This window comes from Ornithodoros turicata, chromosome 3, assembly GCF_037126465.1.
Source record: "Ornithodoros turicata isolate Travis chromosome 3, ASM3712646v1, whole genome shotgun sequence".
Lineage (NCBI taxonomy): Eukaryota > Metazoa > Arthropoda > Arachnida > Ixodida > Argasidae > Ornithodoros > Ornithodoros turicata.
Genome location: NC_088203.1, coordinates 96,279,219 through 96,304,432, shown reverse-complemented (window position 1 = coordinate 96,304,432; position 25,214 = coordinate 96,279,219). Strand labels below are relative to the sequence as shown.

General features: G+C 46.7%; 3 protein-coding genes across 3 annotated transcripts in view; 2 read left to right on the top strand and 1 right to left on the bottom strand.

The window, feature by feature from the left end:
• The first annotated feature begins 187 nt into the window (after positions 1-187).
• On the top strand, positions 188-10,489 carry LOC135388902 (chitin synthase chs-2-like). The gene is made up of 11 exons (XM_064618776.1): positions 188-282; positions 1,261-1,505; positions 3,126-3,298; positions 4,643-5,574; positions 5,631-5,873; positions 6,549-6,631; positions 6,704-6,809; positions 6,871-7,238; positions 7,483-8,078; positions 8,506-9,052; positions 9,111-10,489. The coding sequence occupies exons 1-11, from the start codon at positions 215-217 to the stop codon at positions 10,037-10,039; spliced, it is 4,290 nt and encodes a 1,429-aa protein (XP_064474846.1). The 5' UTR covers positions 188-214; the 3' UTR covers positions 10,040-10,489.
• Positions 10,490-15,852: 5,363 nt separating this feature from the next.
• Positions 15,853-19,374, top strand: LOC135388901 (uncharacterized). Its single transcript, XM_064618775.1, has 4 exons — positions 15,853-16,008; positions 16,846-17,130; positions 17,907-18,121; positions 18,538-19,374. Exons 2-4 carry the CDS (start codon positions 16,846-16,848, stop codon positions 19,079-19,081), a joined length of 1,044 nt encoding a protein of 347 aa, XP_064474845.1. The 5' UTR covers positions 15,853-16,008; the 3' UTR covers positions 19,082-19,374.
• Positions 19,375-19,457: 83 nt separating this feature from the next.
• The window catches only part of LOC135388900 (neurobeachin-like protein 1), a 38,352-nt gene continuing 32,595 nt past the window's right edge, over positions 19,458-25,214 (bottom strand). Inside the window, exons 56-60 of the mRNA XM_064618774.1 lie at positions 24,793-24,887; positions 24,566-24,682; positions 23,952-24,116; positions 23,695-23,846; positions 19,458-20,666 (exon numbers count right to left, since the gene is read on the bottom strand). Coding sequence (XP_064474844.1) covers positions 20,531-20,666; positions 23,695-23,846; positions 23,952-24,116; positions 24,566-24,682; positions 24,793-24,887 — 665 coding nt within the window. The 3' untranslated portion in view covers positions 19,458-20,530. The remainder of the gene's footprint in view (positions 20,667-23,694; positions 23,847-23,951; positions 24,117-24,565; positions 24,683-24,792; positions 24,888-25,214) is intronic.

The following is a 25,214-nucleotide window of genomic DNA, read 5'->3' as shown; positions in this document are numbered from 1 at the left end:
GCACGCGGCTTACACGTACACGTAATGCGAGAGCTTTAACTTTGACGTACGCATATGTTCGAGTGCCCTACAAAAGAGTCACTATCAGATGCTGCCTGAGGCAGGCTAATCCTACTTGACAAGTGTGAGATATTACCGGAACATAACATTCTTTGTGCATTACTGCCGGTGTCGAAAGGGTGTCTTGTGCTGTCGTGGACACGGAATCACACTCATGGCTGATCAACTATGCACTGAAAGAAACCTCGAAAATATCGCTGAGCTTCCTCCTCTTCCGCCTAGGTAAGTACTGACGTCATGAATTATGCTGAGCTAGCGCACAGTGACAGTGTAACGGTCACCTGCAACACCGTTTTGCGACAGATGACGCTCCGCAGCCGTGCCCTTTTAAGTGTCGTGCTTTGGCATGGGAATATATTCCGTGCGAGCTATACGGCAGCTTCTAGCGTGTGTTACCGATGTTGACCTACTGAGAAACGTGAATGATGTTTGACAGCGATAAATCCACGAGAAACAATCCCTTTCTGTCTGTGGGGTTGAGCAGATGACAGAAGGAGCATGGGCATCCCGCAGAGCTGTTGAGCGCGAGCCGATAGCGAGGACACAGCCGTCGCTGACACGGGCCGATGCCTCCAATGCCCACCGGGCAATAGCAAGCTTCATAAGATTTCCAGCCTCGTGCATCAGATGACACTGCGAGCTCGTGCCCGTTTCACGGCCATTCTCTCGCTGCGTGGATGAAGCTTCACCTCCTTGTTCCTCCGTGCCCATTGAAGCTCGTAAGAGTCGGAATTCGCGCGTACAAGACTTTCGCCTATAGCGTATAGGCCATTTGTTATCACCGTTGCTATAAGCGAGCGTAACGTCGCTATACCAGCCCTTCGCGCAGCCCCTCAGCTTTTCCGTTTTCCCTCGTGCGCGTGGAACGGTCTCATCGGATAGGCGCGTTGCTGGCATCGCCTGAAGATTGCACAACTACTACTACAACTACACGTGAGGTCCACGTTGCTTCACCTTTTTCACCATAGTGTTGTGGCCCGTCTCCGAATGCCGCTTTATTGTTGCTTTTCTGAGTGCACAGATCAGTGGGACAGACGGCGAACTCTTTCACTGTCGTAGCGTGTACCCGAAGCAAAAGAATACATTTGTCCAGTAGGCAATGTAGGCTCGCGACCTCGGGTTATTGAGTGCAGTGTTTGTCAGTCTTCTTCTTGTCCTAACATATCACACTCATCCAAGATCATCGTTATATCCATGCAGCTCTGTGCACCTCTTCAAAGAAAGTCCTCCAGCGGACGAAGATGAAGAGGAGTCTTCCCTGGCTGTATTTGCGGAAACAGCTCTGCGATGCCTCAAGCTAATCGCGTACATTCTCTGTTTCCTCCTGACACTCGGAGGTGCCGTACTATCCAAGGCCACATTCCTGCTTATCGTGGCGCAGATACGACCGTCCAACAATGATACTGCGCCGAACACAACACGTCCTGTGTGCACAACAGGACTGTGTAAGTCTGCTGACAACACTTCATCCGCATTTTGTTGCAATGTTGCGCCAGGACTGAAGCAGTCGCACCTCTACCACGTCGTCCTTGCATAGCTCCATCCTTAGGCCGGTTTCACAAGCTGAAATTCGCGTTACGCAATCGTAACCGTCTTATATTTATTTATTTTTATCCGTCCGTGTTTTTCACGGAGCCAAAACGGTCCAATTGGAAACTATCTGGCTCGATGGCCCTTAGATGCCATTCTTGAAGCAAACGGAAGAAAAATACAGTGGTGAGAAATGAGACTTACTTTGGTGCGTTGTCCTACCGGTACGTCCCATAACTAGTGCTGTGGGTTTGCCCGATTTGTCCGAAAAAAATCCGAAGAATATACGCCGGTAAAATTTCAAGCAGTTCCGATTCATTCGAAAGGCTGCGCTTTATGGGATACCAGATAACTCGTCAAGAAAAGTCATACCGCGATGGCTGGTTGAAGGGTTCGTTTCTTTTTGTGTCAAGATTGCCGTGGATCGCGTGCTAGGAGCCGAAAGGGAGGGTGGCCCAACTGACCCAAGTCCACAATGCAACAGTCCTTCGCCAACCAATGCGCGAAGCATCTGTGTAACGCGGGAGAACTCTATCCTTGCCTATAGAGGCACATCGACAGTAGAATCTCTGAGTAACGCATCCTATTTAGTGACTCTGCTGAACACGTGGGCATTTCGAGATTATTTCGGTTATTTCCCAGGTCTACTTTGAAAACGTCCAGCGCCTAGGGTTTGCATTTCCCCCTTTTTTTTCTGAGAACCAAGCTACACATCTGTAGACAAGGGAGTACAGACGACAAAAATTGTCTTCATGACAGGACAGCTGTAGCTGTTGCAACGAGGATGGTATATGGGATGCAAGTGAAAGCTGCCTGGCGATTGTGTCGAGGAATATGCGGATTTCGAAATGTTCATGTCACCAGGTGATCCCGATACAGATATCACTGTCTTGCAAGTTCTGTCGCGTAACAGTAAGCGCATTTGCAAGTCAGCTTTGAGTACCTCGCCTCACAGTCCTAATTTTTTGTCCGCATACTTATTCAGTCGTAAAATAATAAACGAGTACGAGAAACTGTTAATATTCAGAAAATAATAAACTCCCCAAGACACTCTATACGGCAAAAAAATAAACTCTGAAAACCGGGGACCCACAACATACGTGGTGATAGCTGCGATACCCTGAAGACCTGTGATGGTAGTGCACAGAAGTGCCACTGTGCCTTACAGTTCACGCCAGGGAAGTTCTGTTTCTTTACCTCTGTGTTGTATTAGGCTTGACGAAGACGTGGCCGACGTCCTCCTCCAGCATGGCATGCTTCAATTCATGCGAGACATCCAGTCACGAAACCATGGTCAATCTCGTATGGAGTGCACTTCAACTGTTGCTGACACTAGCCATAATCCTCCCGTGACATAAGTGACAATTGCAAGTGATGCCTAATATGCGTACAAATTGAAGGGAATGGGACATTCCAGTAGCTGCTTAAACATATGTCAGATGTTCACAGATTTTATTTCTCTAAGTGATGGGAACCAACGCAGTCTTTAGAAGAACCGCGAGGAGGCTTTAACATGTCTTGGTATGTTCCAACAGCACTAAGACCGGACAAGCAGTATTCGACGGATGTGGATGACACTGAGCGTGTAGCCTGGCAGTGGACACTACTAGTGGTGCAATGGATTCCCATGTTCCTCGCTGCCCTGAACTGTGCATGGGCATGCGCCTTCCAAGGAGTCCACGTTCCCAAGTTTTCGACGTTCGCTTTTGTAAGTAGGACGTTACTTTCTCATCCTTGTGGTACGCTAGAATGCTCTTGCACTGCTGGTTTAGACCTAGCGAAATAAGCGGTGCTGCACCACGGTCCCTACTTCAGAATCAGTCAACTCGTACAGGGCAATTACGCCCATGGACCATGGATTGGCTTAGGCTTAGACCGCTTTGCCTGAACGTACAGACACTCGTGGCCTTGATGTCAGCGGCCTGGAGCTTAAGCGCCACTGATGAGTGCTTCCTGGTTGACGTCATTGAAAGACTGGGACATGGTGGGTTTGAATCCTACCACGCGCCTGTGCTGTCTGAAGTTTTCCCTGGGGTTTCCGAAGACTTTCCAGACGAATGTGTCCACCGTTATCCACAGAAGTCGGCCCAGGTCGCATACTAGCCCCCTGTCCCCCACGCCTTCCTGCTGTCCTCTCTCCATCTGTCCACGGTTGCCACAGTTGCTCCGCGGCCGCTAATACGGAACTAAAAAGAAACACTCCGCCCACAAATCTAAATACCTCTGTGATTGGCTTAGACAGGCGTATGACGCCTCCGAGTCACAACGTAGTACGCCCGCTGGCTTCAAAACTTCAAACTGTTGCTTGTACACTTGCGCCCACTTGCGGAAACCCCCGTCGGAGATGACGTACTCACAGCATGCCTTAGCGTTATTCACGTTAGCAAAACATGTGAATCGGTTTCCCCGTGTTTGCCTCGCTCATCTTTTCGCATGACCTACTTCTCTGCAACTGGAGCTCCTATATGCTGGCTCGGACGCATAAGCGCCGACTGCGGGGGAGGGGATGGCTAAGGGGCAGGCCCCCTCAGGGAAGTCTTCCAGGCTGACACTCGAGATGGACGTTTCAGAGGACATCCTAAGAATCGTGTGTTTCATGCGAGTGATCATAAAAATCCTGTAAGAATTTGCCTCACAACGTCACACCACGGAATTCCCGACACCCTGCCCGACCTTTGTGTATGAAGTGAGAAGGGGTTGTGCCCCGGCCCCCTCCGGCAGATCGGAGTATAGTTGGCCACGGCGAAAGCATTATTTCAATGGCCGTAAAATACAGCTGAGTGAATGGAGCGTGGTACTTATCACGTTCCGACTCTGTATACAACGCACTGACTCATTTTCGACAGTAAACGCATTCCCACGACGCTGGACTATCTTTGAAGCCGATAACAACCCGTTAAGTCTCTTCGCAGAAAGATTTATACCTTTTCTGATGCGAATGCCGGAACTCCCTATCTCGGGAGACTATTAGAGACAGGCGCCATGTCCGCTTATTATTAATTGACCAACTTGTTATGCCTTCCACTGTCTCACATTCTACTCATCTGCGCAGGTGTTAATCATGGAAAGCATGCACGCTGTCGGGTTGGGCGTGTTGTCCTTTGCTGTCCTGCCAAAGCTCGGCGCGGTACAGGCTGCCATGTTAACAAGCTGTGTAGCCATTGTGCCGGCTATGCTGGCTCCTATGGCCGGCGATGGATTCTTCAAAATGGCAACTATCTTCGACCTGCTTGCACTGGCTGGACAATGTACAGGTCTTGTTGCCCGGTCCCCAGAACTGCCGCTGTCCCTTCTGCTCGTGTCTTGTGCCTGGTGGGACTGTTTCGTGGACGACGACGACGGCGATTCGACGAGACGTGTTCCGTTAATTTACCTTAGGAGTATCAAAAAGGACTTGTCCCTAAGCCGCAATTTTACTTTGCTCTTCACGTCCTTGTGGAAGGCGTTTCTATTGCTTTTTTGCTTGTTTTCTTTTGCTCCATTATCGTGCCACTCGAAGTTCACGTTAGCAAAAGCATATTTAAGAGAACACAACGTATCTTTGTTCGAGTTTAGCACGTTCCTAGAACTCGGAACGCCCAGTGTTGCCACTCAGCAGGACCGCCTCATATCTAGCTACCCAGAGATGCCACTAATCATCGGTGGACTACAAATAGCGTCCGCCTACATCTGCTACAAGGCTGGCAGTTTCGCTTGTCGAGTGCGCATGCAAGGATTCTCATTTGCATTACCGCTTTGCCTGACCGTACCGACACTCGTGGCCTTGATGTCAGCGGCCTGCAGCTTACGCGCCATTGATGAGTGCTTCTTGACTGACGTCCTACCGCGGTACCTCTTCTACAACTGCGATACGAAGCAGAAGACTCTCCTGCAGTTGCTGGCAGACCACAATACTTGGCTCTGGTTCCTGTGGCTTTTTGGCCAGATGTGGATTTCGAGACACATCTGGGTTCTAGGGTCGTCCAGGCTCACGAGGACTGAAACGTAAGTGACAAGTACTGGTACCATTACGCGATACTTATTACTGCTGTCTTTTGAAGTATTTTCATGAACCCATCCTTCTGCGGAGCGCTCGTCGATCAGTCGATGATCTTTAATGTACGGCGGCGTGCGTGCAAGGAGGCTGCGATGCGGGAGGACTCCATCACGTCCGAGACCGTTAGCGTTGGAAGCGCGGTACCCTTGTCTGATGAGTGTGACGATGTGACCCGCATTTTCGCATGCGCTACCATGTGGCACGAATCTAAAGATGAAATGCGGCAGCTTCTCAAATCAGTTCTAAGGTAAATGTATCTCACGCACGTGTATTGTACGTCGTGAATGCCAGGGTGATGGCTGAGCTTTAGTCTATCGTACGCTGTCGTCTTCGAGTACGTATGGGATCGCGTACGCGTTGGCGGTTTTGCGCGGCGAGACACAAGCAGAGCTTTGCGCATTGCGCAGAACCGTCACGTTATCCCTTACGTACGCAAAGGCGACAGCGTACGTTATAATAAAACTCACTGTTGCTTAGAAACGTAGAAAATCCAACGAACCAGTAACGAAGATAAAGGGAAGTGCCTCAGGACGAGAGCCACCGATATTTCCAACAGACACACGGTTCTTCTTCTGGGCACAGGACGAGAGCCGCCGGTATTTCGAACAGAGGCTGTTCTTCTTCTAGGCACAGGACGAGAGCCGCCGATATTTCGAACAAACACTGTTCTTCTACTGGGCACAGGACGAGAGCCGCCGATATTTCGAACAGAGACTGTTCTTCTCCTGGGCACAGGACGAAAGCCGCCGATATTTCGAACAGCGACTGTTCGAAATTTCGGCGGCTCTCGTCCTGAGGCACTTTCCTTCATCACTATTGCCTAGTACTATGATTACTGAAGCCCTTACCAAGCTCGATGTTCCCAATGTTCGTTTTGCTGAACGTCTCAACTAGACAGCGCGTACACTGCCATATTTTTCAGGATGGACAGCGACCAATGTGCCCGACGACTTTCCCTGCTCAACTTCGAAGGAACAGCGTACATGCATTACTATGAACTCGAAGGTACATGTGCCTACAACGAAGCGGGAAGAAACCTATAATTTGTAACGCGTCACGTCTTCCATTTCCTTTTAGCGCACATATTCTTCGACGATGCCTTCAGGGAGGAAGATAGCGGCAAGAAAACGGTCATTAACGACTACGTCAGAACACTAGTTAGCGTGGTGGACGATGCCGTCCGGTAAGCACACGTGGCGGCGATGCACATCAGTACGTCGCGGCCCACCGAACTTTCTTTGCAGGTGCGTCCATGGCGTGGATGATGTCTGCTTGCGACCTCCGCATCTCATGGAAACCCCATATGGCGGACGAATCGAATGGCTGATGCCCGGCAGAAACAGGTTAATGGTTCACCTCAAGGACAAGACCAAAATTCGCCACAAGAAACGGTGGTCGCAAGTCATGTACATGTACTACTTGTTGGGCCACAGACTGATGGAACTGCCGATTGACGGTGGGCGAAAAGAGATTCGCAAGCGAAACACATTTATCCTGGCACTAGACGGGGACATCAATTTCCGTCCGGATGCTGTTCACTACCTGGTGGATCACATGAAGAACAATCCTAAATTAGGAGCAGCTTGTGGAAGAGTTCATCCTGTTGGATCAGGTGAGATATTCTTCTGAGAAGAAACGTCATATGGTGTCTACAGGACAGAGTTACGAATTATTGGTGGTCTTTTAATGGCATCGAGGTTAGACTGCAAAAACCTTCACAAGAGGGCGCACAAGGAGATTATGTGAAGGCAGTCCTCCGTTATAGCCTCCTAGTTTTTCGAATGGACCTGCAGGGCAACGAGATACCAGTAAATCACAAAAGCTTTCCACTTCCCGTGACACCTCTTCCTTTACAGGCCCTATGGTGTGGTACCAGAAATTTGAGTACGCAGTTGGTCACTGGCTACAGAAAGCTACAGAAGACGTCCTGGGGAGCGTACTGTGCAGTCCAGGCTGTTTCTCACTGTTCCGAGGAGAAGCACTCATGGCTGACAATATCATGAGAACGTACACCACTAGCTCACAGGAGGCGTATCAGTACATTCAGTACGACCAAGGTGAAGATCGCTGGCTCTGCACGCTATTGCTTAAGCAAGGCTTCGAAGTGGAATACAGTGCAGCTGCAGACTCCTACACTCGATGCCCCGACACCTTCGAGGAGTTTTACACTCAACGTCGCCGATGGGCTCCTTCTACTCTGGCTAACACGTTAGACCTACTCTTGGATGTCCGTCGAGCAACTCGTAGCAATAGAGCTCTGTCGATACCTTACATGACCTACCAGGCCATGCTGGTAGTTGGAACCGTCCTAGGGCCGGGAACCATTTTTCTCATGCTCGTCGGCGCATTGGTAACATGCTTTGCTGTCAGCAACGTCGCATCGCTCTTCTACAATGCGATACCGGTTACAGTGTTCATCGTCGCGTGCTTCTTCTGCAGTCACGATGTTCAGGTACAGGACATTTTTCTAGAAATCTATTCAACATCACATCATGATAGGCATTATATACTCCCAAGCCCATCTATATCATGACCCAGCATTTGACGTCAAGTCACACACATCGACATTATAACCCACCATTCAGCATCAGCTCACAGCCCATAAACATCACATAACCCATCACTCGACTCCAACTTCAGGGCTGACCATAGCCCATTATTCAACATCAACTTCAATATCACATATCGCATCACGACCATTCAGTCACCATCACGTGTCATTCATTCACCATCATGTCATGATGTGATCATGATGACGTGATCATCCTTCAACATCACACCATTCTCCGGGATGTGATGATGAATGATGTCCGTGAAGGTCAGCATGAATGACTCCGCCAACACCTAAGCAGGTGAGTGTGTTGCTCTTATCTTTGCAGATCTTCGTAGCCCAGCTTCTGGCCGCTGCATACGCCCTTCTCATGATGGCCGTCATAGTCGGCATGGCCCTACAGATAATTCAAGATGGCTTGGAAGCGCCCTCTACTATCTTTCTGTTTGCGATGATGGCGAGTATGGTGCTCGCAGGGTTGGTCCATCCGAAAGAAATTGGATGCCTGATGTACGGCGTGCTGTACTTCCTTCTGGTGCCCTCCATGTACCTTCTGCTCGCTGTGTACTCAATCATAAACCTCAACATTGTAACGTGGGGAACGCGCGAGAGTACGACGCACTCCTCGAGGGCGACTACTGGACTGCGTTCTGCGATGCAGACCTTGGGCAGGCTTCTTCGTTGGAACCGGGGTCGAGTACGAAAAGACAGAGAGGAAGTAAAGAACGTGCTGAATGGAATATCGAAAAAGCTACAAGAAATTGAACAGAAGTTAGAAGACATCCCACCAGTGAACGCACTGAGCAAGAAGGCAACGCTTGAGGACGTGGAAGAGACAACAGGTCCAGATATCACGGTAACCATTGACGGCAACGGTAAGACTGAATTCTTGTTTGTGTATTCGCTCTTGATGTGATAACATTCCATTTGCAGGCAGCGAAAGAAGTTCGGAAGTAGAAGACAGGTGGAGCAACCAGTCGTGGAGTTGGACCCAAGACCCTGACTTTCAGCACTGCTCCATGTGGTCACTTGAAGAACGAGAGAGACACTTCTGGACCGAGCTCATCAGCACCCTGCTATATCCCACGAACCAGAACAGCTCCAGCCCTGACCGTGAGGAAGGCCTTCGTCAACTTCGTAACAAAGTCGCGTCCTCATTCTTCATGGCCAACGCCCTGTATGTCCTAATCGTATTCCTGCTACAGATGCACAAAGAAACCCTGCACTTCAAATGGCCGCTAGGAGGGTCTGTCGTTGAGCATCCCATACCAGGTACGGACCGCGTCCGTTTGGAACACAAACACCTACAGCTGGAACCGATAGGCGTAGTGTTTGTGCTGTTCCTCTTTCTCATTGTGCTGCTACAGCTGGCAAGCATGCTGGTGCACCGGTTCGAAACACTAGCCCATCTCCTTGCGTCTACGCCTCTGATCGGTAAATCAATGACGGTGTCTCTTCGAGAGAAAAGTTACCTGCACGTGGTGAAGCGTCTACAACGGCCTTCTCGCGAAGTACAACAGACTGTCGACGGAAGATCCCGTGCAACGCGAATGACAGCTCAGGATATCATAGCTCGGGCACAAAGACCAAGCAAGCCTCTCGACCTGCCAACGTTATTCGATCAGCGGCTCACTGTGTTGCAGGAAACTGGAGATGGAGGAACATTAGTAGCGTCTCTGCGGTGCAAACGCAACGGAGATTCCCACGTTGCCGACACCATGAGTCGAAGAACTTCCAAGGTGGGGCCCCTCGGAAATGTACCCGATTTGGAGCGTGGGAACCAACAGGGCACCACATCAACACTTGGAAGTACAGCGGCTTTTCATGCAACTGGGGACAGTCCGCAAAATGCAGTGTCCTGAATTAAGCACTTGTTGGAAACTGTTCTGGAAGAGCAAGGCTGACCTTGGCGTAACGATTTTGTAAATAGAAGTTTCGCCGCTTAGACAACACGTAGGGATACACGCGAGCTTTCTCCCATTTCTCTAAAGAATCACCAGCCACAAAAAAGGCAGCTGGTGAGTTGCGCGTGTCTATGTCAGTGTCTAGAACTTACCATGGAAGACGAACTCCTCTTGTAACGTTGTAGTGCGTTGAATTGGACAAGTTCCTCCATTTCATGATATAAGATTCTGCTTTTAGGTGAAAACATGGCGGCCTAACATTTTTATCTTGTTATACAGGGTGTTTATTTTTATTCGTTGCAGAATTTTTATTAAGAAACTAGCAGAGCAAAATACGTGCCGTTTTTGCAGTTGAGTTATATGGCCGCAGTCTCTCGAAGAAAGTATGTAACTATACAAGATGACTAATTACTTAAAATTTATTAAGCAACTCTTTAACTAGGGGATTTCGCGCAAAAGTGAGATAACAGAACGGGAGATATTCCTTGCTGAAGGACATTCATGTCATTTATCACAGTCATGACAGACATGTTTTAAAAAAAAACCTTAAACGCGCACGTGTGTTGAAATATCCATCGCTGAATTTCGCTATGCAAATGAGCCGAAACAAGAAATACGCAGTTTTCGAACGCAGAAATGACGCGATCTCCGCCTTATCTGGGTCGAAGAGCGGTCTATCTGGCGAACAGGTTAGCTCCTATACCAATCGGCTCCATCGCTCCAAAGCACGTGACCCTCTCACGCGGATTGCCTGTCGCTCTTTCTGCGCTCGAAAAGTGCCTAGTTCTTGTTTCGGCTTATTTGCATAGCGAAATTCAGCGATGAATATTTCAACGCACGTGAGCGTTTAAGGGTCTCCGTTCTGTTATCTCACTTTTGCGCGACATTCCCTAATTAAAGAGCTAATTCATGAATTTTAGGTGATTAGTGATCATGTAGTTACAATCAGGGATCGGAACCGGTATTTTTTTCGGTCCGGTTCGGGTTCGGGTTCAGGCATATTGGTTCGGTTCGGGTTTAGCTCCGCTGAACCGAAATTAACAGCTTGAACCGGTTCAGGTATATCGGTTCGGTTCGGGTTCGGCTCAGGGAGAACCCCCCCACCCCCGCACATACACAGACAAAAAAAAAAATCTGTCAGCGGTCGGGGCATTTACAGGGATTGGAACAGTTACTTTTCTCGGCCTCGGTTTAACCGGTCCACGGGCAGTAATTTTGCTACATGCAAGCAAGCTTACGCTCACCGTACACGATTGTAAGAGAAAGGTGTGAGATAACCGTTTCAGGTGAGCAAAAAAAAAAAAGGTCGGTCAGTAGTACAATTAATTCACCTCTGAACCGATTCCCGAACCGGTAACCGTATCAATTTTTTTCGGTTCAGTTCCGGTTCGGCTCAGGGCAAGCACAAAAATTGTTCGGGTTCGGCTCGGTTCGGGTTCGTCAGAAAATAACGTTTTTTTCCGGTTTTCGGTTCGGGTTCAGTTCCGGTTCCGGTTCCGATCCCTGGTTACAATACTTTCTTCGATAGAATGTTCGCCTGGCCGTATAACCCAACTGCAAGAGCGGCATCTATTTTGCTTTGCTAGTTTTTTAATAAGAATTATGTAACGAATAAAAATAAACACTCTGTACAGTAAATCAATTTCCCACTCTCCGCCCATGACAGCAGCGCGTTGTATAACCTACACAGTACTTTGCACAACCTCCCAAACGTTGACTGCCATTACCATGACACGAAAAAACGCCACATTTCTCGCGTTTATTATTTACTCCAGGTAGCTTTTCAGAAGACGCGACGCACTTTGTGACAATTTACTGGCCATATGTGGCGACACGCTTTCGATTTATTTTTGTTTTTGTAAAGAAAAACAATATACTATGCTTTTATAGATCATTCGTAGCCTATGCATATTTATAAATACGTGTTCGTGCATGCGTAGGTGTGCATTGTGTGACACTATAATGTATACTGCCATTGTATTGTGTATATTGCCATATTGTAAAAAATGCACTGCCATAACGTTCCTTCGCTCTCTCGCTTTTTGTTGGTCATCTTGTGTCGTGTGTCTACCCAGTCGACTCTCGACAGAAAGCTTGTTCAGCTTTACGGCATCGTTTCCCTCTATTATTATCTTTGTTGGCTCTGGACACTGTTCGCAAGTGGGTATTAGCGCGGCTGAGGTCGCCGATGACGTCAACAACTACTGTTTGTTGTCATTTGCCAGGACTGCGAAGAACTGTGGATGAAACTTGGCTTCCAATCCTGGTACAGCTCCGGTCAACCTTAATAACAACACTGAAAAAAAAAAAAAAAAAAAAATCTATCATTTTTCAAGCGCGATAACAGCCACCCTGGAGGAACTGAGGGAATGTTACGTTAACAAAATTATTGCGTTAAACTAACGCAATAATTTTGTTCAATTAAGATTTCCTCATGGGTTGCTGTAATCGCGCTGGGGAACGAGACCATATTTATTCCAGTGTTATTATTAAGGGTGACGGGAGCTGTACGTTCACGGCAATCTTTTCAAACAAGTCCACGACGACCATTGACGACAGTGGCATATTACAGTCAACGGCTCATTTAGCAGGGTTGGGGACATGGGGAAAGGACAAGGCGCAGGGTATCTGGACGTAGAGCGCACACACAAGTTCTCAGGACCCAACTCGTGTGTGTGTATGCACACTACACAGTAAAACTTTTTACACCCTACGGGTGTTTTTAAACTTTCCCACGGCAAACACCTTTTTTGGTGTTTCTAAACAAGCTACAAAGTGGTGTTCATGTGGACACCTCTTCAAATGGGGTGTTATTTCAGGAAAAACGCCATTCCATACTTTAAATAATTGCAGTAAATTTACACGTGACATGCTACGTTCGCCCATACTGGTATACCCATGCCGGTTTCGGTAGCTCAGTCGGTAGCATGTTGCTTTGCTTATCTTAACTCCAGATGACCATCTGGGGTTCTTGACGTGCGGAAGTAATGTTCGCCTCCCCCAAGTACTACCGCCCTCAGTCGGGATTCAACCCACGACCTTGAGATAAGCAAACCAACATGCTACCGACTGAGCTACCGAAACCCGTATGGGTGCCAGCGATTATAGATTATACATTTAATTGCTACCGGCACTAGTACTAGTTATTGCTGTATAACTCGACTAATATGACTAAACTCATAAGCTGTCGAGTGGCGCATTCCGCAAAGATGGATCATTGGTCCCCGCGTTTAGTCGCGTATTATATTGTATGGAAAGGTGGGCTAAGCAAAAAAAAAAAAAAACGTAACCTATATTTAGCGAACCAGGGGCATATCAGATCCTCCTGACGGAACAGTAATGCATGTATTGGCATCGCTGAGCTAACGAAAAGAAAACACGCCGCTAGCACCATTGCACCGTAACGAGCGCATGGATGTGTGCGCTTTTGGTTTGCTGTTCCCATCTTCGACGTGCGCCGGTGGCGATCCTAGTGGTAGATCCCCGAAGCACTTTCATCTTAGCACGTCACAATGTTTAGTGTGCATACACTTCTACGAGAGAATAACATGAATACATAAGAAGAAATATGTGAATTACTAGTTCCTGCAACGTTCCTTTTTTGTCGTATTAACTGTTTGTACAGCTATAACTCTGTTAACAATTAAGATTCGGCACAATTTCGGGAGGATGCTGTTATTTGAGACGGGAATTCTAGACGCAGTTAATGGAACTTCTGACATAGGTTTAAAAGGATTTTAGAGGTTCCAAAACGATTTTCAGTGGAGTTCAAACCCCGGAAACTGTTTCTGTAACAAATTTCTCAAGTTATGCTGATAATTCCGCGATGAAAAACAGCGTGCATTATTGGCCTCGACAAAGTGATTTCCTTTTGTGGTGAATGACTTTAAATGTCGTTTGCTCACTTCATTTTCCGAAATCAGTTGTTGGAGCGAACAGGGACGTCGACAAGGCATAGCGTGTTGTGTGCCTCGTGCGTGCATCAAAATCTATCTGCGCAGACTATATAGGAAACCCGTGAGGGAGCATTACGGTACCCTTGAAAGCGAGTACCCCTTCTGGACACCTCCCGTTACATTGCGGTGGGAATACCGGCGAATTGGTACGAAATTACCAAGGAAATAGCGTGGACACCCGCTGTCAGTGCTTTCATAAGGTGCCTTTAGGGTGTGTTTCTAATGTGCACCCATTTTACACTCATAAAACACCCTTCTAGTTTTCACGAGGGTGTAGCGATGGGCGTAACTGAAAAAAGTAGGGCGTTATCCGCAAATTACACTAATTTTCCACCTTAAAGGTCGCAAAAAGTTTTACTGTGTACGTCTCGTCTTTTTCTATCTTGTCTCAGGCAGGGATCGAAGCCGTTATCTTTTTCGGTTCGCTTCGGTTTCAGATTCAAGCGTATTGGTTCGGTTCGAACCGGTTTAAACCGGTTCAGGAAAATGAATTTTGAGCGGATTGCCATGGCTTAAAAGCAAGCACATCCTTACGATTCTCAAACAACACAAATGTACTTTTGTCATTGTTGTTGACGACACAGCAGCGGTTCACAGCAACACTGTGCGTGTTTTTCTTATCCTGTCTTAGCGCCGCGAAGCAACTGTGGCTATGAGCGGCATACAGATATGGACAGATGGAGAGAGGACAGCAGGGAGGAGTGGGGGGAACCTGTGGGTTAGTATGCGTCCTGGGCCGACTTCAGGGGGAACTGCGCCGACATTCGTCTAGAAAGACCTCAGAAAGCACAGGGGAAACGTCAGACAGCACAGCCGGAGGTAGGATTCGAGCCCACCACCTCCCAGTTTTCAGCACGACCTTGGCTACCATGACGCTGGTACACTGCGCGTTTACAGATCTATACATTCCACGTGCAACGTTACAATACCACACTGTTTTCTAAGATAAGTATTTAAAGAGATTGAAACATTACAATCCATGATGGACAAAGCCTGAGCCATGGGCAAGACACGTAAACAACACAACACGAAATAATTTATTTTACTTAAAAAAAAAAAAAGGCTTTCAGACGGACTCCGTGCGAAAGCTTGTCTTTTAGTAAAATAAATTATTTGAATGTTTCAATCTCTTTAAATACGTATCTTGTTCACTAGCGAGTGCTAGACTTTCCCCCCATTATTGCCCGTTAGTTTTCATACTGTACTCTCTATGTTCACTCTACTACACCCTGTTACATCCCGTTATTTTCACAGCCCAAAATGAAAACTTGGGGTTGCTGGACGACAAAAATCACGTACAAGGAAGTCTGCAACTGCCAAAAGGACGACCTCAAAACGAACACGACAGAATGACGGATTCAAACGCGGTAGCTGCGAGGAGCGAATACATTGCGCACTTAGGTTGCAATCTTGATGAAAGAATCCGCGCCTGAATGTGTCTGCGTTTTGGGGAAAATGTTCAGAAAAGCTGGATCTGGCGTAATTTACAGCGGATTGGAGGATCGATATCTTACAAAGCGTTGTATACAACAAGGTAAGAGCGGACGGAACACCTCAATTGAAAGAAAATATAAATAGACCTTGCAGGGGAACGCCAGTGCCAAGGACTGGCCAGCTGGACCCATATAGTTCACCCCGCTTCCTTTGCACAGAAAACCACTCAAGCGGCACTCCACCAAAACCTTTTTGAGGCTGCGCGATTGCTAACGAGTGGCTTCCGGAGTTATCTAGCTGGACACACTTTCCAAACATCACGAACAGGAGGCAGCACTCATCTGCGTCCTCCAGCAGAAGGAGGGGGAGGGTAATCCACCCGTCCGACCGGCTCTTCCAGAAAACCAGTTCATGCGTTGTTGCCACTTCGCCACTCCTTGCCGTCGGGTGGCCGGTCACGAACTTAGACGCAGGCTCAACATGGCACCATTGGCCTGAGTGGGTGCTTGGTGCACCACACAACAGCGGGTCTACCCGGTAAGTCATTTATCGCACACGAATCAGCCAGCCGTAAAGATGATGCTGAATGTGACGTGCTCGTGGAAAAGTGAGGTCCGTACGTCTTGCACGTTGGAACGGAAATGCCATCTCTGCAGCGCGAGTGATTGTGACGGTCGTTCAACCGGGAGAAGGAAGCATCCTATTATTCTTCGAAGTCATTCGAGCTGATCGCCCAATTTACAGACAACACTGTTGGATATCGCTTTGCATTGTCACGATCAGCGTGCAAGTGAGGGATCCTGGGTCCTCCAGACAGTGCATGCAGATACCGGATGAAATTTCGCGCTGCGCTAACGATAGCCAGCGGCAAGTTGCGTGTGAGTCATCGGCTGATTGGTTTAGAGTGATCTGTCAAAAGCGCCTCCGAGAATGGTTCCCTTGAAAGAAATAAGCCGAGCTATGATACTTGGCGAATGCGACGTCGAGACCTGTGCTCCCGTCCAGGGGGGGTTCGTGATGAGATTTTTTTTTTTTTTTTCGTTTGTGTTGGTGTTCACGGTATTGTCTTTAGACAGCTTCTTTTACAGAGGAGCATCGGGGGACAGTATCTCAACTGAAGTACTTGGCAGCTGTGGTTTTTAGACAGATATATTACACAGTTTCCTCCGCAGTATATCCGGCCATAAATTTCAGATGTAACATCGGATTGCGGATGTAACTAGACGCCTCGTTATGAAATCAGCAGTACCATACGCAGATAAAAAAATAAAATAAAAGCAACCGTTTTACATTGCTAGGTTCTGTCGTGATTCTTCAAGTTAAGTTCAGCCATTCCCCTTTTCGTCTGTCATTTATGCGTGTGTTCTGTTTCAGATGGAGGCCCCACAGCAGGGCAGAAGAAGCAGTTCTTCAAGGGACTGTTGCACCTGCTGCAGTTGTGGAAACTGCAGCGCAGTTGTGCTCTGCGTATTTGCATCTGTGTTGGTGGTTGGAGGCATCTTCTTGGCTTTCCATTACTGGGACTACAAATGGCTGGTAGTAACAGCTATTGGAGCAGTGCTTGTGCTCATTGGGGCAGCTGCACCCTTTTGCAAACAACATGACAGGCGGCGCAGTAGAATCCAGAAGAATGCTTCAAGAGCCACAAATGGGCACAGGGTAAGGGATTAAAAACTCTCGTTCGCAATGTGCTGAACAGAAATACAGTTTTCCAAAGGACCATACGACTTCAATGGCTTCACGACATGTAGACATGACACAACAAACAAACACACTGCAAAAATGTTGATTTGAAATGTGCTCGACTGCCGAGCTTTTGACAGTTGTTCTAGAATACTTCAGTGTAGTTTTGCTGCTGCAGTGTAACAAAAATTTGTCTCCTTTGCATGACTTGAACTCCTACAAATGTGCAAGCACTGGTGATTTTCTCAGCAGAACCACCACCCCCTCTTCATCCCCCCCCCCCAAAAAAAGCTTGAAATGCCAGGAGTTATAGGTGTCCCACCCCCTGGTAAACTCATGTAATGTAACGTAACAGTAGAGATAGAATGCAGACAAGAAAGAAAACACACGCACACAGGAATTTAGGTCTAGCATGGGACACCTTCACCTACTACAGAGAAGGCTGAGTAATATGATAAGTCTGCCACGATAGGGTATCTTGTGGTTCATCGTTGTTGTAATACGAGCACTGGTTTGTTCTGTGCATTTAAGGCTCAGTGATGTGAACGTGCCAGTCAGTTGAGAGAGAGAGAGCAGAGGTGTTTCCTTTCATCCATATTCCACAACCCCTGTTTAAACATAAATACACTCAATGTTACTTGAGCTGTCTTCTGCAATATTTTTTCACCTGAGTGCGCACACCTGAAGTGCTTGCCGTCTGTGATTACACAACCGTTGATAAGACAAAGTGTGTTTTGCTCGACCTTCCGCAGCAAAGAGAAGAAGAGCCACTGCCTTCCGCCCCTCCCCTCAGCAGTGTGTTCTCGGTGAGCCAGATGTCACTCAATATGATGCCCCCGTTCTACGGAAGCGGGGACGATACTTCTCGAGACAACACGGGAGTGGCTCTCAATCACATAGTCAACATTGACGGCCAGAGCTACCTTCTGCTCCCAATTGTGTCACCCACTTCAGGGAACAATACGAGGTAAAGACAAAAAAAAAGCAGACACCAATTGTTCTGGGTAGTGGTCGGTCTCAAATGTCAAACGTACACAATGGTGATGCTTTTGCAATGTTTGGAATTTGAGGAAAGCCTGCGTCTAGGGACAGGTTTAGTACGTGTTCTGCTTTAACATGCTTGCATAGCTGATAAATACAATTTAAGGTAGTGTAAAAACGAGATAATTGAGGTTAAAATGATGTAAAATTGTACAGATTTAAATGAATTGATAGTTTAAATTGTCTTTAACCTGGAAGAAAATGTTTTGGACAGCGCATATCTTTGCAGGGCCTAGAGGCAGCTTAAATCTGTTCATGATTAACGACGTTTCATTTCACGTACCACCGAATAGATCGAGCAAATTCTTTCTTGACACTTGTTTTTTTTTTTTTCCAATGCAGCAACTGCGCAGAGGCAAGTCGACGCTTCTCCACAGCGCTCACTTCCCTCAGCGGGCAAGCGCTACAGGTCGACTTGCCGGCCAAACGAGACTGCCAACTACAAACTGAACCGCCTCAAACGCCAACCCCGGTAGTCCAGGATCTCCTTTTACAAACTCACGAGGAACGTCAGAGCACCGCTCCCGCGGAAGCCAATACGACGGAACCGGCCAGGTTGACGCAGACGACGACGACGATCGATCTCACGGCCACACCCTCAGCCAGCAGCCGCATCTCGGCTGACAGCCAAGTCCCTCTGATTCGACTCGAATCTGTGGTGTCTGACGGCGACACAGATTCGTCGGCGAGGGAGGTAACGAGCGAGAACATTCCGACAACGAGCGCTGGTGACTGTTGGATTGAAACCGGTGGCAGTGACGTGGAGGATAGCCAAAGCCTCGTGGAGGCTGTGCCGCCACCGAGTTACGAGGAAGTGACTAAGGACACGACTGTCCGGGACGTTGCAGTGACCGTGTCCGCAATTCCATCCTACGAGACCTTGTGATACCCGAGTGAGCTCTCGGGGATGAACGTCAGCGCTCCTCTTGCGGATGTGTGCGCGTCGAGTGATATAAATAGTGACGCGCAGTGACAGTCAGGGTTTTTAATATTCCAAGTGCCTTTCCGGTGTCATGGGACCATGTTAACAAAGAGACTCTTCTCTTTCAACCGTCTTCCGTTTTTTTTTTGTTTTTTTTTAGAAATGCAAGAAGGGTAGACGACGACTGCTTCCAGTTGTGCAGTGTGACATGCTATTTTTATGTGACACCTTTGGAAATATACATGTTTCCTCAAGTACTACTGCCTTTTTGTTGTTATGTTTCTGACCAGTTTTATAAAAACCACAGTGTTTGTGAATGCACATCAACCATACGACACAGTGCAGCTTTTGACAGTTTTACTTTTCGAGACCAGCCCATAAATATCCTCTCGCACTTCTTAGGCGCAGGCTCAAAGTGATAAATTACTCGAGCGGCAAAACGTAGCGCAGTGTCATTACCGCTAAATAACGTGCACCAAATAGCGTTGAATCTGGCAAGTCTTTCTCTCCCTTACTGACGTGATCGGTATACTCTATAGTATAAAAATTTCTAACAATCTGTTGTAACAGCTAATAAAGAAACAAGTCCCTGTACATCAACTTATACTCTCTGTGGAAGAACATCTGTGGGCACATTCACAAAATGGCCTGCAACACTAAGCCTACTGTTATACAATTATGTATACATATATATATTTATATATCATCTGGAGAAAATCTGACCAAATAGTTCTGAAAGGGGGAAAAGTGCATAAATATGTACATTATTGGAGCGCTTTCTTGCGTCGCACGTTCCGTAGCCATAGCTGTATTTATCTCACGTTTTGTGGCCCTTTTAATTCACGTCACTATTTCACACGAAAGACCTTGCAGAAGTACAACACACTGTCTTACGCCTGGCTTAACATTTGTAAAACTTGTGCCGCGCAAGTCAAGACTCTCTCATCCCATGCCTTGCCATGCAGCACGCTCTCGTTGAGTGGGAAGCATCAGGAGAGAACAGCGTACCCCTAATCACATTCAACTGCAGAACGCATTATTAGAAAGCCTTGACTTGGGCGAGACAACCACAACTTTCCCCCCATTTTGGGTACACTTGCGCACTGATCAAAAGGCACTCAAAATATACATCCATAACTTAACCATTCACAACCTCATATAATTTAAAATAGTAAATGAGGCCTGTATGTGTATATCGTATATGATCAAAGAACAAAGCATGTTGCATTTTTTTTTTGCAAACACAACCCTAAAATGATAAATGGTCTGCCAGAAGGCACGTCAGTCCCCGTAAGTTCGTCAACAGAAACCATGGCATGGGGCGATGCCATCGTTTGTGAAAGTGAGCAAAGCCACCGGTGTCATCAAGACTGAACACAAGCGATATGATAGGAGTAGTAAGTCGTCGCCGAATCAGCGTGAAGGTGGAGCAACGCCAACAACAATGAGTTTACCGTCCCGTAGGCTGCAGATGATATGTGATTGGGCGGGGCTCAGTGCCAGGGAAGCCACGGGCGATCCGAGGGACAACGTCGTCCGAGGGTTCATGCTGAAATACACAGAGTGGAAAGGTTCCCCCTTTTGTGGCTTTCGCGACAGCAGGAACAAAATCGGGGGGAAAACTGACTGCAAGCGTGAAGCAGCTGCGAGGAAACGGCAGGCAACATGCACCAAAAAGGCACAGTGGATAAAATTTAAGAGGGCAGCATTGCCAAGCTGTGATAGGATGCCCACTTCCAGGGAGGATATGTAGCATGCAAGGTATATTTTCCGAAGCGGAGAGGAAGTGTAATGGCAAGGGATGAGCTGGATCAGACAGTTGTGCGCTGTCTCAGCGCACAACTGTCTGATCCAGCTCACTGTTCGCCATGCACATTGTGCACATGCACCATGCATGCCATGTCAACATACTGACTCTGATATTCAATGTTGCACCAACAGGCCCAAAAGGCAGTCATAAACTGATACTATCACACATTGTAGCATTTGTTCATCAGAGCAACTCAGTTACACTGTATCTACTAACCTTGGATTCTTAATGTGTAAACATAGGGCCCCGTGGTTTAGGGTCAAACCAGTAAACGAACTCGGCAAAGTGCCAATTCAGCCAACAATATGAGCACAGGAGATTGCTAAACAATGTACATTCAGCACAGATGTTCCGCAACTTATGTCAATCTAAAATGCGAGCAGCACTGTTTTTTATTTTTCACCTGATGTTAGGTACATTGTTTTACGGCTCCTGAAACAAAACCCGATTTCTACCCCGATTTTCAAAAAACATACCCCGCAAACACATGGCCCGATGTCTACACACTGCCTGACTTTTTTGGGTTATATTTTCCAACAAAATTGGGGATAAATATCTGGTTATATTTTGCTTCAAGAATTCTGGAGGAATCGTGTTGAACTGAACCTGATTCAACCCAGTTCTGGTTGAATCGGACTGGATCAGGCATAAATCTTTGGTTTACTCGGCATAATACGTATGACACACCAGTACACACAGAATATCAATATTTAGTCCATGCATCTAGGAGGTGGCATGGTAGCTGTTTTGACAGTTTGTATCAGCATATTTATGCATTCATAACCCAGTTTCCAAAGTTCTGCGTTAATTGTGATAACTTTGAATCCCCCTGATCCAGCAGTTTTCGGGGAAATACCGTGCTAAACCCTGTTTCTTCAGATTTGAATCGGGAGGTAGCATAATCGGGTATAACCCTAAAGAGTTGGGTCCTATGTATGCAGTATGGCTGTGTGAATAGTAACTTTAAAACCTAACTGAATATGAAGCAAATATAGCTGTACAGTCACTGACCGATTTTTCGGACTTCTAGGAGCCACGAAACCAGTTCAAATTATGTACTGGGCAGTCCGAAATTTTAGTGAATGGCATAAATCTGCTTGATTTCGAAAACCTTCACTCGGAGCATTCAAAGTGAGTTTTAAAAAAGAATGTATACATGTCTGCTTCGCTGCATGAATGTGCAACCTGTCCCGTCAAATTTCAGCGAGCGCATCGTCAGTCTAGTCACTACATCAGAGATTGCCATGATGCCATGACGCAGAGAATGCCAGCAATGATTGATTGGATTGGTAATTGGAATCTTAGATGAGAACTGCTCTAAAACTTCAGAACCTCTATGCGCTTTCGGGTGTCAGAACGCTCTCCTGAGTTTGTATGTGCACGCTGTCGCTGTTTGTGAACTTTCAACGTTTGTCAGGGCGCGTCTGTTATGTAAATTGCGCAGTCGTAAAGTGAGTCAGACTTTGCAGACGATCTCCCTGACCGTCCAAAAACTGTCCAGAACCATCAGCGACACGGTGAGCGTGTTGTCGCTGATGGAAAGTATGTGCGACAAACCTATGACGCTCGCGCAAATCCAAGCAATCCAAGCCAAACAAGTCCATGACACGCAGGCACCAAATGCAGTTAGGCACAATTATTGACTTTATTGGTGCAGGTGTGGTGAAATAAGGTTGAATTTAGTGATTGTCAGGTCTTTCAGACTGCTGCACTATTCAGACTTTTTTCTGGTCATCGTCAAGTCCGGAAAATCGGCCAGCTACTGTGTACAATTCCATATTCGATTCACATTCGGAATCGAATATGAATATTCTGCATATATGAATTATATATTATATGTTTAGAGCCTGAAGTTTTAGGGTTTCACCCGATTCTTCCCCGAATTTGCACCCCGAGTTGAAGGTTGACACTTTAGGGTGAAATCGGATTTTTACCCGGCAAATTGCCTTCACTGGGACGTCTGTAGGAATGCAATAACTTACTCGTTTGGCAGCAAATGCAATTACATCACCGTTTGTATCAAACCAGTACAGTTCGTTTGTAATAGAGCCCGATTTCTCTGAAAATTTAGTGTACTGGAAGTTTTTTTCATCCGAATTCGCATGAATTCAGTGCGCATGTTTATTTACCCGATTTTTACCCCCCGAATTTAGAAATAAATATTTCCCGAAAACTTCAGGCTCTATATATGTTTAGACCCTGATGTTTTAGGGTTAAACCCGATTTTTCCCCGAATTTGCACCCCGAATTGAGGATCACCTATCTAGGGGTTAAACCCGATTTCTACCTGCAAAACTGCAGTTAGGCTAGGCACCTCAAGGCATCGACATACTAGTTTCTCACAAAATATGTGACTGCCCCTTACTCCTGGCACTCTGGATAAACGGTACAGTGAACGTTTATTCTACAATAATGCCCGATTTCTCCCCGAACTCAGTCTGATGGTAAGTTTTCTGCCCGAATTTGCACGAATTTTCGACATCAATTTATTGCCCCGATTTCTACCCCCTGAATTTGGAAAAATATAAACCCCGAAAACTTCAGGGTCTATATATGTTACATATAATTATATATTTATTATATGAATTATTCTGAATTGAATATATTATTTACTTCAGTGCTCAAGAAACTGGACAGCCCTAGTCCACGGTAGTGTGAATGTACGATAAGTTTCGTGATGCAACTCCCATCAGAAGTCAGCTACAACCAAGGAGTGTAACGACATTGATGCCAGGCATCCGATACAAAACTAAGAGCCCAAACTCACCCAAAGAGTTCCCACACAGTGAGTGATCCATCACGATGGCCACTGATCAAGAAATCTCCCGAAGCAAGCATATCTGATACCTCCGATGAGACCTCCTTTTGCATCAGGTATTTCCCGTTGATGGTGAACAGGTGCAGAACATGCCCACCTTTCTACGGAGCAAGAAATAAAATAAATATAGCAGTCTTATTCCAGAACATTCACGAGGAAATCTGCAAGGACACACTGGCGTTACAATGGCTCAACACTCGCATTACCGTTGTTGTGCTAGTGTTCTGTGGACGGCTATGTACGCAGATGTAACCGAGGTGCGAGACGGCCAACAGCGCAACTGCAGCGTGCGGTTGTCCCATTGTGCAGGGAAGCTGCAGGGTGTGCAGGAAGTGGCCATCCCTAATGCTGTGCACATTCACAGTGCCATCCTGCAAGTATAATGCAAACGATTATCTCATTCCTGTTATTTTTTTTTTAACCATATGAATATACTGTCTCATTCACAGATCCTTGTGTTTCCAGGTTTAATGGATCTTGAAAATTGGGGGGGGGGGAAATTTTATTTTATTTCAGGAGCCCAAACTAAGATAACACTGGATGTTATCCAAAGAAAAGTACTTCTTGTGTTCGAAAAAGAAAAAAAAACACAATATGCTGAACGACTTTGCTGAGTGTACAGTGTTTAGCATTCTCCAGTGCCCATATAAGGTGGCTGAACTTGCATTTTGCAAGTTTGTTTTCACATTTTTTTTTATTTTACCCTCAGTGAGGCTGATGCAAAATTGTGGGATAAAAACTGACTTTACTGGGTTCAACCCTAAAACACAAGGTTCTACCCCCACACATGTCAATTAGCTGCTTCCAACCAAGGACTTACCTTTGAACCTGAAATAGCCATGTCCAGTTCCGTAAGCACGGCTACACATGCCACTTCACTGTCATGTCCGCACAAGATCTGAAATGGCTTCTCTGGAAGGAAGTTTCCTTGTGCAGACTGTAAACAGTATCAGAACATTAGCCACCTTTAAGTACAGTATAAGCAATGTGTTAGCAACCTTAGCAGGATACTCAGGTGTTGCAACAGAAGTTGTCACACATTCTTACCTGCTGGTTGAGCTCCCACAGAATGCAAGTGGTATCCTTAGATCCGGTCATGAGAAACATGCCGCATGTGTCTAAGGCTAGGCAGGTCACAACATCTACAAACAAATGTACATGACCTAATGCATAAGGTTACTACTACTTTCTTCTTTTTTTCAAACATATGTCCACGCTTTATGCATAGGGCCTGACTTTTTCGGGTTATATTTTCCAGCAACAGCGGGGGTAAATATCAGGTTATATTTGTTCCTATAATTCGGGTGTAATCGGATTGAACTGAACCTGATTCAACCCAATTCTGATTCACTCGACATAATACATGACACACCAGTAGTTGTGATGACTTTGAATCCACCTGGTCCAGCAGCTTTTGGGGAAATATCGGGTTACACCCTGTTTCTTTACTGATTTGAATCAAGGGGTAC

Bases quoted from the DNA above. Each gene is read 5' to 3' on its own strand.
- LOC135388902 (XM_064618776.1), top strand. From the start codon at position 215: ATGGCTGATCAACTATGCACTGAAAGAAACCTCGAAAATATCGCTGAG. The intron at 5,874-6,548 runs GTAAATGTATCT...CATATTTTTCAG, and splicing joins CTTCTCAAATCAGTTCTAAG to GATGGACAGCGACCAATGTG. The intron at 7,239-7,482 runs GTGAGATATTCT...CTTCCTTTACAG, and splicing joins AGTTCATCCTGTTGGATCAG to GCCCTATGGTGTGGTACCAG.
- LOC135388901 (XM_064618775.1), top strand. From the start codon at position 16,846: ATGGAGGCCCCACAGCAGGGCAGAAGAAGCAGTTCTTCAAGGGACTGT. The intron at 17,131-17,906 runs GTAAGGGATTAA...GACCTTCCGCAG, and splicing joins GAGCCACAAATGGGCACAGG to CAAAGAGAAGAAGAGCCACT. The intron at 18,122-18,537 runs GTAAAGACAAAA...TTTCCAATGCAG, and splicing joins ACTTCAGGGAACAATACGAG to CAACTGCGCAGAGGCAAGTC.